This window comes from Rhizopus delemar, genomic scaffold (genome assembly GCF_000149305.1).
Source record: "Rhizopus delemar RA 99-880 supercont3.3 genomic scaffold, whole genome shotgun sequence".
Classification (NCBI taxonomy): domain Eukaryota; kingdom Fungi; phylum Mucoromycota; class Mucoromycetes; order Mucorales; family Rhizopodaceae; genus Rhizopus; species Rhizopus delemar.
The window spans coordinates 2,000,747-2,015,413 of record NW_027137829.1 but is presented as its reverse complement, the minus strand read 5'-3'; the positions used below and the strand labels follow the sequence as shown (position 1 = coordinate 2,015,413).

General features: G+C 34.2%; 6 protein-coding genes across 6 annotated transcripts; 2 read left to right on the top strand and 4 right to left on the bottom strand.

The window, feature by feature from the left end:
• Positions 1–832: 832 nt before the first annotated feature.
• RO3G_04969 (uncharacterized protein) lies at positions 833–1,546 on the bottom strand (the record flags this gene model as incomplete). The annotated part of the gene is made up of 4 exons (XM_067659559.1): positions 833–946; positions 998–1,157; positions 1,216–1,429; positions 1,507–1,546. The coding sequence occupies 4 exons, from the start codon at positions 1,544–1,546 to the stop codon at positions 833–835; spliced, it is 528 nt and encodes a 175-aa protein (XP_067515660.1).
• A 241-nt stretch (positions 1,547–1,787) lies between these two features.
• Positions 1,788–2,180, bottom strand: RO3G_04968 (uncharacterized protein; the record flags this gene model as incomplete). The annotated part of the gene is made up of 1 exon (XM_067659558.1): positions 1,788–2,180. One exon carries the CDS (start codon positions 2,178–2,180, stop codon positions 1,788–1,790), a length of 393 nt encoding a protein of 130 aa, XP_067515659.1.
• An 838-nt stretch (positions 2,181–3,018) lies between these two features.
• Positions 3,019–4,300, top strand: RO3G_04967 (uncharacterized protein; the record flags this gene model as incomplete). Its single annotated transcript, XM_067659557.1, has 3 exons — positions 3,019–3,172; positions 3,229–3,653; positions 3,704–4,300. 3 exons carry the CDS (start codon positions 3,019–3,021, stop codon positions 4,298–4,300), a joined length of 1,176 nt encoding a protein of 391 aa, XP_067515658.1.
• Positions 4,301–4,859: 559 nt separating this feature from the next.
• On the bottom strand, positions 4,860–5,306 carry RO3G_04966 (uncharacterized protein; the record flags this gene model as incomplete). Its single annotated transcript, XM_067659556.1, has 1 exon — positions 4,860–5,306. One exon carries the CDS (start codon positions 5,304–5,306, stop codon positions 4,860–4,862), a length of 447 nt encoding a protein of 148 aa, XP_067515657.1.
• Positions 5,307–10,568: 5,262 nt separating this feature from the next.
• Positions 10,569–11,346, bottom strand: RO3G_04965 (uncharacterized protein; the record flags this gene model as incomplete). Its single annotated transcript, XM_067659555.1, has 4 exons — positions 10,569–10,663; positions 10,709–10,752; positions 10,813–11,241; positions 11,291–11,346. 4 exons carry the CDS (start codon positions 11,344–11,346, stop codon positions 10,569–10,571), a joined length of 624 nt encoding a protein of 207 aa, XP_067515656.1.
• A 2,197-nt stretch (positions 11,347–13,543) lies between these two features.
• On the top strand, positions 13,544–14,302 carry RO3G_04964 (uncharacterized protein; the record flags this gene model as incomplete). Its single annotated transcript, XM_067659554.1, has 1 exon — positions 13,544–14,302. The coding sequence occupies one exon, from the start codon at positions 13,544–13,546 to the stop codon at positions 14,300–14,302; it is 759 nt and encodes a 252-aa protein (XP_067515655.1).
• Positions 14,303–14,667: the final 365 nt, after the last annotated feature.

Sequence of the window (14,667 nt, the reverse complement as noted above, 5' to 3'; positions counted from 1 at the left end):
ATATTGTTGCCTACCATGGCCATAAAGAAAATGAACTTTCAACTTTCTGATCGTGTGAAATGTGCCTTTGTCGTACTTCTGTGCAATAGTTCGCATCATGGAAAGCATACCGAACATTGCGTTATAATGATCAAAGCTGACCTTGCTATCGTCGCCACTGTTATATCCAGAAGAAACTTCTGTCAGTTTTTTTATAAGGAGGCAAAGCTCAAGTTGTTGTTGTTGGTTTGGTTGAGATGTGAATGGGTAAGAAAAGCTATCAATAGTGATTTAGACTAATTCAATGAGAAAAGAGACAAGGCACGGTGAGCGCAACTTTGAAGAAAGAGTTCCTCTCGGTAGGCATGTCGGATGAACTTGCGGGCACTTTGAAAGACAATGGACGGAGCAAAAGGTTGATTGTTGAAAACCAGCTGTCAGGTAGCACGCCATACAGCCAGTAATGTATATCCAACCACTATAGCTGGAGAGACAGGCAGAGGGCAACAGAAACTTCTGTCAGTAAAGTTTCCAGACCAGATAAATCGTCCGCGCAAATCAAGCTATCGACTTGATATATTATCGACCGTCTGTCAACCCCTTGTTCTTCAGCTGGGTGGCCATTGCCTCCAACTCAACCTTTCCTGGTAAAAATGTAATTTTGTATCCCTTATTTCTAAGATATTGTATGCAGCTTTTAATGCTTATGTCAAACATAGGAACGATAACACATTTCTGATTTTGATAACATTCCCTTGTGACAGTTGTCGTAAATGTCTTGTTGGCTAATTAATGATATCACCAAAATATATTAACACATCTAAAATCATTTCATTATTTTCCTTATTTATATTTACAAATTCTCTAGGATGTCAGTGAGTAGCTTTCTCTCAGCAACCAAACTTCGGTCTTCTACTGAGATGTTATGCAAATCTCTTATTCTGACTGCCATATCATCTCGAGATGTCTAATAGTGAAATTAGTAATGACTTTAAGTAAATGATGAGTAGCAATATACCGCCTCTACAACCGCCATGGCTCCTTCGAAAAAGCACGGGTGAATATATTTGGTATCAATACAGGGAACCTCATTATTAAGCTTCAAATAAAGATCGGAGGGCAAGCAGTTTCGTCGGCGTAGAAGTCTGCCATACCATATTACATGATACTTTTCAGGACTGCACAGAAATGTTAATTATTTGTTAAATGTGGCAGTATTAATCGGAAACTCTTTACCTTAATTGCATGAGATGCTGCGTGTTCGTTGGATCATCGAGAAACCATTTCCACTTCACCCAGCTGCTGTCTTCTGCTTCTTTTTCCACTCCCTCCTCATCATATTCTTCATCATTGTTAATGGTAGTCTTGATTTTTTTCTTGTTGAGACTAGCGCGACAGTTCCAACAAACACGGGATGAACGTTTCTTTGGACAATCAGAGACGGCATGTCCTTCAGCATGACAGTAGCGACAGTAGGTGGGTATGTTACTCTACACAGCATAAAAGCCTTCATCTTTTGACTGATACCAAGGAAGATGGTGAGAAAGGGGAGAGAATCTGTTATCATTTTTTGGGGCGCTCAGTATAGCATATCCCGTACTCATATAGGTGCCAGTGTGGGATTCTCGTAGGATCCCCAAATCAAGAACGGAGCCATAAGGTTCCAAACTCATTTTCAATTGTTCCTTAAGAATTTCCTCTTTAAGAAAAGGAAGGTTCGATAGTCGAAGTCGAATTAAAGGGACAGTTGGATCTAAGGCTCGACAAGGTAAAAGACTAACTGCATCATTTTCAAAAGTAATGTCGTCTTAAAGAATGTGGTCAATGGCAGGATCTAAGGGATCAAAGTTGATTTCAGCAATCTTTCGACTGCCTTCTTTAGTAGTTGCAACTGCGATTCGTGATGGAAATTGTTTCGCAATTAGGGCCATAAGCTGAACGGGCGATTCAGATCTATCAGTCATGTCCAGGAGGACACTACCTGGAGAACGTCCTGCTCTCCACACTTTAGAGTGAATAACTTTGTTTTGTTGATTGTTGTGAATGTCGTATTCGAAAGTAGTATTCATAAGTGATGTTCGCTTCCTGGCCACTACTCTGAACCAGGGCATATTTTTTAATTTAGTAGGAGGCTCTGGTGCCTGTAGTCGCTGTGTAGCTACGTTGACCGACTGGTGAGATATTTTGTCAGAAAGAACCATTGCATCTTGTTTTCGCATTTATTCCGGACAGTATCTTTCCCGGAAATATTTAATAGCCGCTTATTCTATGCTGAAATAAGGACGCGCCTTATGTTCGCACACTACGTCACATTTCATTTGGCTCCCAGTTTTATGAAATGCTTGAAAAATCTTTTTTCTTTTTTTATATATTTTTTAATATCTGAAGATAACTTTATAAAAGATGGTTGAGCATGATTCTAAAAAAGTAATTCGTTATACAAAAAAAATGATGATCCAACTGCATGACAGCCCACTTGTAAAAAAACCTGATTCACTGCCTTGTTTATCAACCTGGTTTGGGTAATTCACACAAAAGAAAGGAAGAAAGTTGCTTTGTATTAAAGAAAACAAAAATAGTGAGGACTTGGGATCACCCATTCTAAAAAATGTGTTAAATGGCGTAAATACATCTCGTACAATGCAAGGTAACAACAAAACATGAATACAAAAACAAAACTGTGAGCTAACTTGTAAAACAGATAAAAATATTTTACTTACTCCACAAAAAGCAAACTTTGTTTCTTCGTTGTATGGAGGGTTAAAAAAGAATGAAGAAAAGCATACAAGACACAAAGTAAGTAATAATAAAATATGCTGTTGAAATAAAAAATTAATGGCAATATTATAGCTCGATAACAACAACAGCCGTACACATCGTGGTAACTACATAGGAGGGGAGAAAGGATTCAATAACAACAACAAGTCAAAATATATGAATCAATCACTACATAAACGATTTAATAATAACAACAATAAGCGGGATAGTAGCAGCCATCATCATAGTCATCATCATCATTACAATAATCAATCTAATAGAATGAGATCTGATGAGCATAATAATGAAAGAGTACCTGAATGGTTGGATTATGAATCAAAAGAGCAACAAGAAAATACACCAGTCAATGATTTAGAATTATGGAAATCTTCTATGAAAAAAAAGGATGGAACTGATGAGAAAATAGAGCAAAAAGGTAAAAGATGAAATAAAAAACCATTGTATACATCAAGACTGAACATTTATACATAGAAACAGAGCAGGCATTCTCACTCTTGACTCTTGACCAAAAGAATGGATTCGATGACTTTTTTATAAATGAAACTGAAATGTTACCAACTCGTCGTGATAATCAAACTGGTTCACGTTTTGCTAAATTCTTTGCAAAGCGTGAAGGAGAAGAGGAAGAAGTAGTGCAAAAAGAACCTACGATCGAGCCAAGATCAATTAGTGTAAATGATTTGTTTGGTAATAACGGAATAACACATCAACATCAGCAACATCCTCAACAACAGCAAAAGCAACAACCGATAGAGAACAACAATAATGTTCGAGTATTATCTGAGGATGATATTCTGCAATCCTTAGGAGCAAAAAAGAACAGCAGCAATGATAAACCAGTAATGAATGATGCTATTGGGTTTAATAGAGTACTTCAGATATTATCTCAGCCAAAGGTAAATATACACACAAATACCACTATTGATTGCTTACACGTATACTATAGCCTGCCATTGAAGAAGAGAATAGGCAACAGTCATCTATGCCTTCGACACCTGTTAATGAATTGCCTATTCCATTGACAGAAAACAAAGCAAACAGTAAACCATCCACTCCTACTTTATCTCATCATCGTTTTGGTAATACAAACTTACCGACTGCTGTTTTACGTCAAATGAGCGCACGCTCTTCTCCTTCATTACAAGCAAGTAAATCATCATCAAATAATAGTATTAGAGATGCAGCACCCATTAAACAACAACCTGTACCATTCTTTCCTTATCAACAACCACATTTTTCACCTCATCAGCAACAACAAATGATGGATATGTTTCCTATGGGCCAAATGGTACCACCAAGGCCTAATGGTAATAATAACATTGAACAATTTTTGCCTCCTCATATGATGATGCAACCACCGCCTTTACCTCCTGGTGTACCAACCAATGCAGCACAGAGACCTATGTTGCCACCTCATCATCATCCTCTTATGCAAGGACAATTCCCTATACAAAGAGATATGATGCACCCTATGCCACCTTATGTTATGACAAATGGTAACTATCATAAATATAATAATATAATACGTGAACTGACAGGTTAAATAGGTATTCCACCTCAACTATTCAATAAAACTCAAGGATGGGAACGTCAGTAACAAATGATAATAAAAAAGGGTGTATAACTACTACTTTTACAAACTGGATTAATGTTACTTCTTTTGTTTAATGAATACAAAGATCTTTTTTGCTGCAATTTAACCAAAATGATTTACTGAGCCAGTGAATACCTTTGTGTGAAAAAAATTGTTAATTTAAATTTACTCATGTACTTCAGCTGTAATGGCTGCTATCTCGTCTGTTTTCATAATTATGTCCTTTGCTCTCTAAATACCTATTCATGTCATTTCACTCTTGCCTGAACTCAACAGAAAATAACCTTATGCCACTCACTCAACAGTTTTGAAATCTTCTTGTTAATGACATCAGATACGTTCACGTTGTTATGATATGTGTATTTTGCTTTTATAGTCAATCACAAAATTTGAAGTCTCAACTGTATCTGCATGGTTGTCAGTAGTGAGCACAAGGATGGATTATGAACAAAAATAGCTTTTGAAGCATTCTTTTTATTTAGCAAATAAAAGATATTTATATGATTCATTAACAACCGCATGCATTAACATCAACCCAAATCTTGAAGGGTCCTTGGATAGACCAACCACCTTGAGTATCTCTGTTGTTACCAGCACAGTATTGAGTGACTTCATTGCAGGCAAACGTAATGTCATTTGCATGAACTGTTTCGTATTGTGCCCCATAGTTATTCTCTACTCGAATATCCACAACGGCTTTTCTTCCGCTTCCGGTACTGTAGGGACCATAGGTTCTTTGGGAACTGTGACTTTTACTGATATAATTGTTGTCAAAGTCGTATTTGGCCTTGTTACAAGCATCCAATACGTCTCTAATATAACCCCACTGACCACTGCCATAACAACCATGAGGAGATCGTTTGGCTAAAGGTGCACTGCTTGTAGGGGTTGGTTTGGCTTGAACCAAAAGAGGAGCCAAAGCTAAGAGACCAAAGATGTAATTTGTAGAGACCATGATATGATTTAAAGATATTTTATTTTTCAACAAAGCAATCCATGCTTATTTATATATATATTTTTTGTAAATCCATAGAGACCTGGGATTGCGCATAAAGGACTGCAACCTTCTGCGCATTGTAACAAAAGACAGCTTGTACTTGGCTACAAAAATCTTCATTAATATGTACCACGTTGACAGGAAATCATGCTTTATTAAAGAGCGCAGGAAATATAACTGCGCAACAGGCTTTCTCCGCCGTAATGCATCAATTTATTATTCATTGACACAATATTTCTTTTCTGGACCTGGTTCAAAAGAAAATCTGCTCTTTCTTTATTCTATTTACAGTGTGGCTCCAATTACTCTGTGCTCCTTAATCTGATCTAGACTTTCTCTTCACACGCATTTTTGTTTCCTTAAAGCTATCTCTGAATTTTTAAAAAAAAAAGTGAGACAATAAGGAACCAATTGGATGACTATCAAGTTTACAGCAAGTTTCAAACTAGTTTAATGTAAATTGAACCACTGTCTAATTCGAGACACGTAGATCTCATCTTTCAAAAAAGAGGCATGAACCAATACTTTTTATTGCGAGTACTATAGATAGCAGACATTAAGTCATGAAGCTATCAGAAGATTTTACTAGACAGTCCTTAATAATCATTATATTTGTCCTCTATTGATTCGAAGTATCAAATCTATTCGCCTTTTTATGTATCATTTGAAAGTATATTCACACAATCTAAGCGTCCTTCAGTGCTTATATTAAACTCTTATCTCTCTTTCGAATCGCACTCTATTCAGTTTCCAACATATGCTTTATCACGTAAAAAAAAGGAGCCTGTTCGCAGAATGAGTATATTCTCAGTATCATATATACATACTGAAAGCGCGTAACCATGCATTCATACTCCTCTTCTCGGTCAAGCCTAAGAGAGTGCATATATAACACATATGCCGATTTTGTGTTTTATTTTCAGAGATAATGTAAGAGTTGTCATCATCCAGGCACGTTCATAATAAAAGCAATATTAGAGGATCACAACAGTTCTGGTTATCAACTAATTTTTGGATTTTGAAAAGTAAAGATGATTACGTTAAATTTATTATTAAAATAAAAGTGAAAAAGAGACGATGGTTTGATTAGCTTGATGTCAAACTTAGAAAATTAACCCTCAGAGCCACAGATATTGCCTGTTCTTTGCTGAACAATCAAGTCTTCAAAGACATCACCTTCAAATAACAATTGAAAATCAAACTTTGACCCAATGGTTATCATTTATCAAAAGGGATGACAAGGTACAGAATTGACTGAAGATAAATATAATAACAACTGCCAAATCATGCACGACAGTCATCCTGTATTACATTGATCAAGTAACACGGGACTCAAAAGTCTCGTGCTTGGAAAAGAAGTCTCAATGATTGACTGAGCTTTTGCACAGTTAAACTGTTTATGTCTGGCAACCATTCAAAAAAAAAAAAAAAAAAAAAAAAAAGCAAGTGAAAATCTTAACCTTTCTCGAAAGAAAGGAAACCATATTTGTCATGGCGATAAATAAAAACAATTATTTTTGCTGTCGACAAAAAAAAAAGAGGGGGAGGGGGGGAGGGAGCCTAGTCTTTATTTTCCTTTCTAAACAGAGACACTGATGCTCTTCATATTTTCTGACAGTGTTGTTGTCCCGTTTCCAAAGTATATCTCATGTCTTGCAAACAAAGATGCTTTAGCCGGAAGCGTTTTTAGTTTGGATTGGTGTGTTGATGTTATGTGAATTGCAAATTCGAGATTCTGAACCTGTCAATTGTCATTATCAAAAAAAAGTCGTTAGGTACTTTACTACCAGTTCAAAAACAAGGGGGAATGCTATGGAACTCACACATTTTCAACTCAGTCATCTGACACAACTTGCAATCACTCACTAGGCAGACAGATACACAATTTGTAGATATTTTGAACAAAGTCAGAATATGTCAATTCGATAAAGACGCAATTGAATTCATCGGCAAAAGAATTGCTCTGAAATCAGAACTATCTTAATGTTCAATGTAACCATATACCACTATAGAAACATTCACAAGACCAAAAAAGAAATATGAGCAGATTCTCACAGAATCAGCTACGCTTATTACAAATTATATTAAAGGGAGGCATGTGATGAATACTGCTTAAATGTAATCAAATAATAAATGGAATGATGACAAAACTTAATAGTACTTCATAATCGTCGCTAGAACAAACACATCATGGATGAATTCATTCATCATGGTTAAAACAGTATATGTAAGCGGCCATTTGTAACCATTTTTAAGCATTACCTTGATAGGGCTGTGGAAATTCGATTGCAATCTCTTTCTAATTCTCTCTTTTGGATTCCGTGTTTTGTATCATTTGATGGCAGTTTCATTATATATATGTTTTAAACAAAGTTAATCATTTAATTTTCTATTGAAAATTCCATGTTCATTAAAGAAATAATCACTGATAATTTTTAACTTGTTAGTTACTTTTTTCATTTACAAAAATGGTAAAAAAGTCCCTCCCCATCGTGAAATGGATTAGGACTGCGAAAAAACCCTCCATCGTCCCGCCCTCCAGCCGAAGCCTTTGGCCAGTTAGGTAGTTTTTATTAAAGAAAACCCTTCCGAAGTCAGGCAAAGAAATGCCTACCATCGCACTTTTCAACTTGCGCCTACGAGTGTTCAGATAGTTCTTTGAATGAAGAAAAAAAAAAAGCAGGGAATAAAGGCTTTATTTATACTTTTTTTTTTCAGGAGAATTTTTGACTGCTTCTTTTCAAACTATTTTTTATTGGTCAATCATTATTACAATATAGCCTTGTGATCATTCCTAACAACTAGAGGTTATGGTCTTATACATAAACAAAAAGGACTGTTTATTAAAAAATTATTAACAATGCCATAATAAGTATAGATTGCAGTCATTTCAGAAAGTAAAGTCGCATTTTGTAAAGTTTTATAATACAATTCATATGTAATTGCGACAAGTCACAGCGACTTTAATTTCTGGAAATAGTGTATAGTGCATGAATAACTGAGAGAGAAAAAAAAACATTCTTTGAAGCAAAATTTAAAGCAATACAAGAATTCAATACATGACTTGTAAAGCTTAAAGTAAATAGAAATGTTGTATGTAATCATATTATATAATACGCTTTTCATTTATCTTTTTTTTTTTTTTTTTTTTTTTTTTTTTTTTTTTTTTGGGAAAACATCCAACTTAGTGGGGAATAAAGCTCTATTATTCTGGGCATTTTCTTTACGTGGCTGAAAGTGAACAAAAAAGAGACTCAGCGACACTATAAATGAGCATAATGAATGTGAATTGACAATGTGAGCTAAGTGAATTAGGATTAGACCAAATCAATAAACATCCCATTAAGTGTATCGTGAATGCTATAAAATCTAAGACATTATACATATCGCTTTTATTACTTGACTGATGTATTTATAAGGAAAGAAGATGGCGTAGATAAGTCATAAGGGTTTCTGAAAGAAGAAATAAAGCAATTTATGTAAAAAAAAAAAGGATAATGTTTGTTCTTAACACTATTAAATAGGACTTGACTTTTGAATTTCATACCATAGGTAAATGTGGGCTTTTTTTTTCATTTGATTTGCGGATGTCGATTCGCTCTTTCAAAAAATATTATGCAGATTTTTTCACCTACTTTTCATAACGTGCCGTATCCATGCAATGTTAATTACGCTTTGGAAACTAATTACGCCAAGAATAGGTGTGATTATGCTTTTGGCTAATGCTGCTATGAACTTAGTAGGAGTATATCTCTTCGATTGCTTATAGCTACAAGCTATTTAAATGTTAAAGTCCGCCTCGCCTAGGGAAACACAAAAAATGACATAAAAAATTTAGTGTTTCCCGTGTTGCTATAAGAATCACTCCAGTGCAATCTTTAATTATTTTAAAAAGGGATAATATGTGACCATTCTTCAATCGTGAAATGGTTTCTTTGTAATAACTTCTTCTTTTTACTCTAGAAATTGTTTCCGGCTTATTCTACTTGTTTAAAAAGCAATATGCAAATTTACATGTTTTTTTCGACGAATCTACTTTCGCATGGCCCCCCTCCTTTAAAATATCAATGAGTTGCATTATCAGATTAACTACGTACTTTCATAAGTTTATTTTATTCTTATATCCCTCATTTATTATCACTGAGGATAATAGTTCTGCAAACTGTATTATTTTATCTAGTTATTTTACTGTTTTGTAAAAATGATCCATAACCGGAAAGACTCAAAACCATACATAAATACCAACATGTCTTTGTAATACTCTCATAAGTGGTGACATGCAATCGACTCTTCGATTGTTGATACATCCTTTTTGAATTCAATTGACAGATGAGAGGCGCTGAAATGAAAAGTCATTGGTTGTATTTTAATGTGGAAATATGTTGCTATAAAGCTAATGGTATGTCAATGATAACTTTAACAAATGCAGTTATAATCGAGTTCAGAGGTACAATAGTAAACAATTATGAAACATCCATCAACAATTAAATAACGTAAAATCTACACTTAATAATATAGTGAATAGAACAAGCAAAAGGCTTTTATTTTAAACAATATATACCTGATCGACTTGTTCCATCTGGTATATAGTAATAAGAGCTGTTAAATTGTATGTTATTAAATCGTTGTGATAATCAAAAACAGCTGGAATAATCGAGAGAAGTAGCTAGTAGCTTTTTTTGATAATGACAATTGACAGGTTCAGAATCTCGAATTTGCAATTCACATAACATCAACACACCAATCCAAACTAAAAACGCTTCCGGCTAAAGCATCTTTGTTTGCAAGACATGAGATATACTTTGGAAACGGGACAACAACACTGTCAGAAAATATGAAGAGCATCAGTGTCTCTGTTTAGAAAGGAAAATAAAGACTAGGCTCCCTCCCCCCTCCCCCTCTTTTTTTTTTTGTCGACAGCAAAAATAATTGTTTTTATTTATCGCCATGACAAATATGGTTTCCTTTCTTTCGAGAAAGGTTAAGTTTTTCGCTTGTAATAGATGACTCAAACTCCTAAATGTACAAAAGATAGGAATGATTTGTGCTGCTTTTTTTTTTTTTTTTCTTTCGCACTCAATAAATGAATGATGCTTTGAAAGGATACATGGAAGCATTAGGAATAAAGAGAAAACCTGAAATCGATCATGTTAAAAATCGGTGAAGAATGGTAAGAAAGGTACCATGACTTGATTTTGATATAGTTTTTTTTTTTTTTATTTAAATTGGTTGAAATGCCACTGTACAAATTTTAGAGCCAGTTTGTCCACCAAATTGAAACACGGGATATTTTACATGTGAATGATATTTGAAGTCTACGTATATTGATCAGCAACTATTTGAACAGTGAATATACTTACATTGTTTAAAGCTCTCTATTAATTCTTCCATTGTCCAATTACAACTAGTAATCAAAAATAGTCCACTCTCCTTATTAATCATTGCATGAACAGACTCTACATACTTTTCACGAGGTCCAGGTTTGCCTTGTTTCTTTGCTTCTATCTGGTCAGGATGTAAAGAAATGGCATCATAAGTGCCCTTATCAAGTACAACTTGAAAAGTGTGTTTAAACCATTGTGGGTTAGATAAGAAGTCTACAGCATCATATTGAATCCATTCAAGTTCACGTTCCTTTGCAACTGATTTTGCTAACACTACTGCTGATTCAGAGTAATCAATACCGGCAAGAGATTTGTAACCTTCATTAGCCAATTCCAAAAGTAAGTGACCGTTACCACAGCCTAAATCAACAATGGAACTTTCGAGATCGGTCACATTCTCAGTTATCCACTCGACCATACGTTCTACACTTTCTTCTCCAAACCAAACCTCGCCAATATCACCAATCTCTTGAAAGTTTTCATTTTCTCTGTCGTATACCGTATCCCAGCTTATTTTATGATAAGAAACAGGAAGAATTTATAAAATATGATACTTACTATGATTTTGTACCAAGTTTGGAAGCTTCAAAGTCTTGTACCTCTGGTAGTTCCATTTTAGAGAGAGAGAAAAAAAAAAAAGAAGTCGTGACCATTTTTTCCATTTAGGTTTATTGTACTGTCAAGATCGTGTCATAACTGGAATCTGGACTTATATTTAGCCAATCGAGATCTAGGAAAGAAGTATTCTTTCCTAGAAACTTCCAGCATGCTAAGTCTTAATGAGCCTGCTAGTTTATTCCTTTACCAATAATATAAATACAACTTATTATAATCAATAAAAGACAATATTTATTCTTACAAACAAACTACTCTTCTACTTTATCTCTTGTGAATATCTCTTCCTGCCACTCACTAGGCTACTTTATACTCAGATATCTCACTTCCTTTTTGGGATTAACATATTGAGTAAATAATAGATTACATATTCTTTCATACAAACATTTAATCTGATTTAATCACTAAACATGAACGATCTTTCATATACAATCTAGAGGCTTCATAATAGCTGGTTTGCGTTTTTATTTTCTTTTTTTTTTCAATTAAAACACTATTCTGGCTATTCTTCTTCCTATAGGTTCACAATTGTCAAAATTATAGACAAAAAAAAAAAATCTGATGGAGAATGGCTAAATATCTTGTCTTTTTCTTTCAAAATACTCGTCTTACCTATTAGCTTTTGACTTGTGTATGCTATAGAATGATCTTCTCCTCTTTAACTCTCAAGTATCCCTTCTGTTGGATTTGTATCAAATGTCAACAATCCTTGGTTAGAAAGTAGCCTTGATACAGAATTGTTTGTCATTTCCTCCTCCCCTTTCTATAAACCGCTTGACTTACCGGTTGGCTTTTGTTTTGTACGTGTGTTATCTCTTTAGGTTTCAGGTTCTTCTCCTAATGATAGCCACTTAACTGGTTTAGTGCGAAAATAGCCCTTTCCAATTGAGTTCAAATCCTGGGCTGCAGCTCGAAAGCCGCAGCTACTATCTTCTCATGGTTATATATGAACTTGATGGCTATTTTTTGATTGAATAGTGAACCATCTGAAATTGTTTGACTCGAATTTGTAACTGTCGGTAACAGTTCTATGAATAAAGAAACAGAAACTAAATTTAGAAATCACCCAATGGATGGATCTTTCAAGAAGTCTCATTAAGAAATTACGATTAAGCCCCCTTAAAATAAACGCATTTTAATTAAGGATATCTTTCTTCTATCTAAAAAGCTCTATAGCTTGTAATTTATTTAATTTTCATTAATTTGGAAAGGTCGCAACATTATATAAGTCCTTGTCTGTTTCCTTCTTTCTCTTACTTTTATCAATCATTCAATTGATATATTCATATTATTAATCTTAGCGTACTTGATTGATGAGTTTCGAACAAGTCAGTGCTACCCCTTTTGTGAATATCGTAGTCTGATAGTCTTCAAGAGGATATCGAATCCACAGCCATATCAAAGGCAAATTAATCATAAAGTTATTTGTCATGGCTTACTTTAATAATTAAATACTCTGATCAAGAACTTTTAAAATTATTTGCTGATTTGCTTTTCTTTTGTCTCTTAGGTGTATAAACCAAAGTTGCAAAGTAGCTGTGCAAAATATTTCAGGTGCTGAAGAACTTTGTGAATGTTTATGGAATGCCTAAATATGATTCATATTGTTTGCAAACCTTCGCTTAAATGGTGAAATACCAGAAAGGTTTCAGCATGCTGGGGCTGAAAGAAGTCCGACTAGAAGATCTGAAGAACATGAAGAACGACGAGTTTTATCTAGAACCCTGTAATTATCCAACAGAATCATATCCGTGTTGCCTCAATGCATTTCGGTAAGCTTGAATTTAAATAATTTAATACTTTGCTTACTAATATTCATTTGTTACATCCTTTATTATTGAATGTGGATTTCGAGTTATTGGTAAGTTTCATGACATTAATATATTATCTATTTTGTACTTACAAATTTTTTTCTTTTATTTCTTTATATATACTCATCATTTTTATTAATCTTAATCTATCTTTTGCACAATTTTTTCTATTTTATTTGTATGGATTTTTTTTTCTCAAAAGTATACCAATTTGTTTCGGAATAAGGAACCAACATTACCAAAATTAGCACAAACTTTTCTTAATAAATCCAAGTATTCTCCAGAATCTGAGATTAAACAATTTAAAAATTCGTTGAAATTCTATATAAAAAGCGTGGATTAAAATACTCGCTTTTCTTTCCCCTTTTTTTTTGTATGTTATACAATGGCAGACTACATTAAATTTGAACAGGATAACAATGATAACTTCATGGACACATATCTCAATGCTGATTATTTAACTTCGGATTTACCTTTATCACCACCTAATTCTTCATCATCTTCTGCTGGAAGTTATTCACCTGAAAAACAAGTAGCCAGTGATTTTTTACTAGATATGAATGTCGATGATTTATTGTTAAATAATGAATGGATGGTCAATCCTTACTTACTTTTAGAACAACCAAATGAGCAAGATGCGTTAAATTCACTCTTTTTATCATCGCCACCTACCGAGGCTCCTAAAAAGAAAAGAGGACGCAAGAAGCGTGAGGTGCAACAAGTACAACAAATTAGCAGTAGTTTACTAGCACCTAAACCAGTGATAAATACAGAGCCAATTATTAAATTTGAACCACCAACTTCAGCAGAGAATAACAAACTACTATCAAATGAACAAGAGGCACAGAAAGCAGCTCAATTGGCTAAAAGGCAGGAAAGATTAATCAAGAATCGAGCAGCCGCTTTGTTATCACGCAAGAGGAAAAGAGAGCACTTAAATTCATTGGAAGAGGAAAATCAAAAATTACACGGACAAGTGGACGAATTAGAAAAAAGAATTCAAACGCTTGAAAAAGAAAATTCTGAATTAAAAGAAAAATTGAATATAAAACCTACAACAATAGCAACTAAAAAAACAACAGGTGTTGTTTTTATGGTAAGAGCCACAAGAGTTAGCCACACACGAAAGCTTATTGTTATCTAGATTCTTTTCTTTTCTTTTGCTTTGTTTACTTTACCTTCGAGAATGATGTTTAATAATCAACAATTGACTGTAGGCGGTTCATCAGTCATAAGCAGGCAGCAGTATCCTTTAATTGATGATGGAAGGTAAGCTATGGTGCATAGCAATTCCTTAATGACTACTAATAATAGTAGTATCAGTAGCCATAGTATGACACCATCTTTACTCTGTAAAGGAGACTGTAAAGATCAAAGTACAGATCTTGTCCTTATAGACTCTGTACGACCACGAGACTTACAGATGTGGATTAATCACAAGCTGGAAAAGAAGCAGTCTGATAAACAATCCCATGTTTACTTGTATTCGAAAGAATTCTCACAAATGGC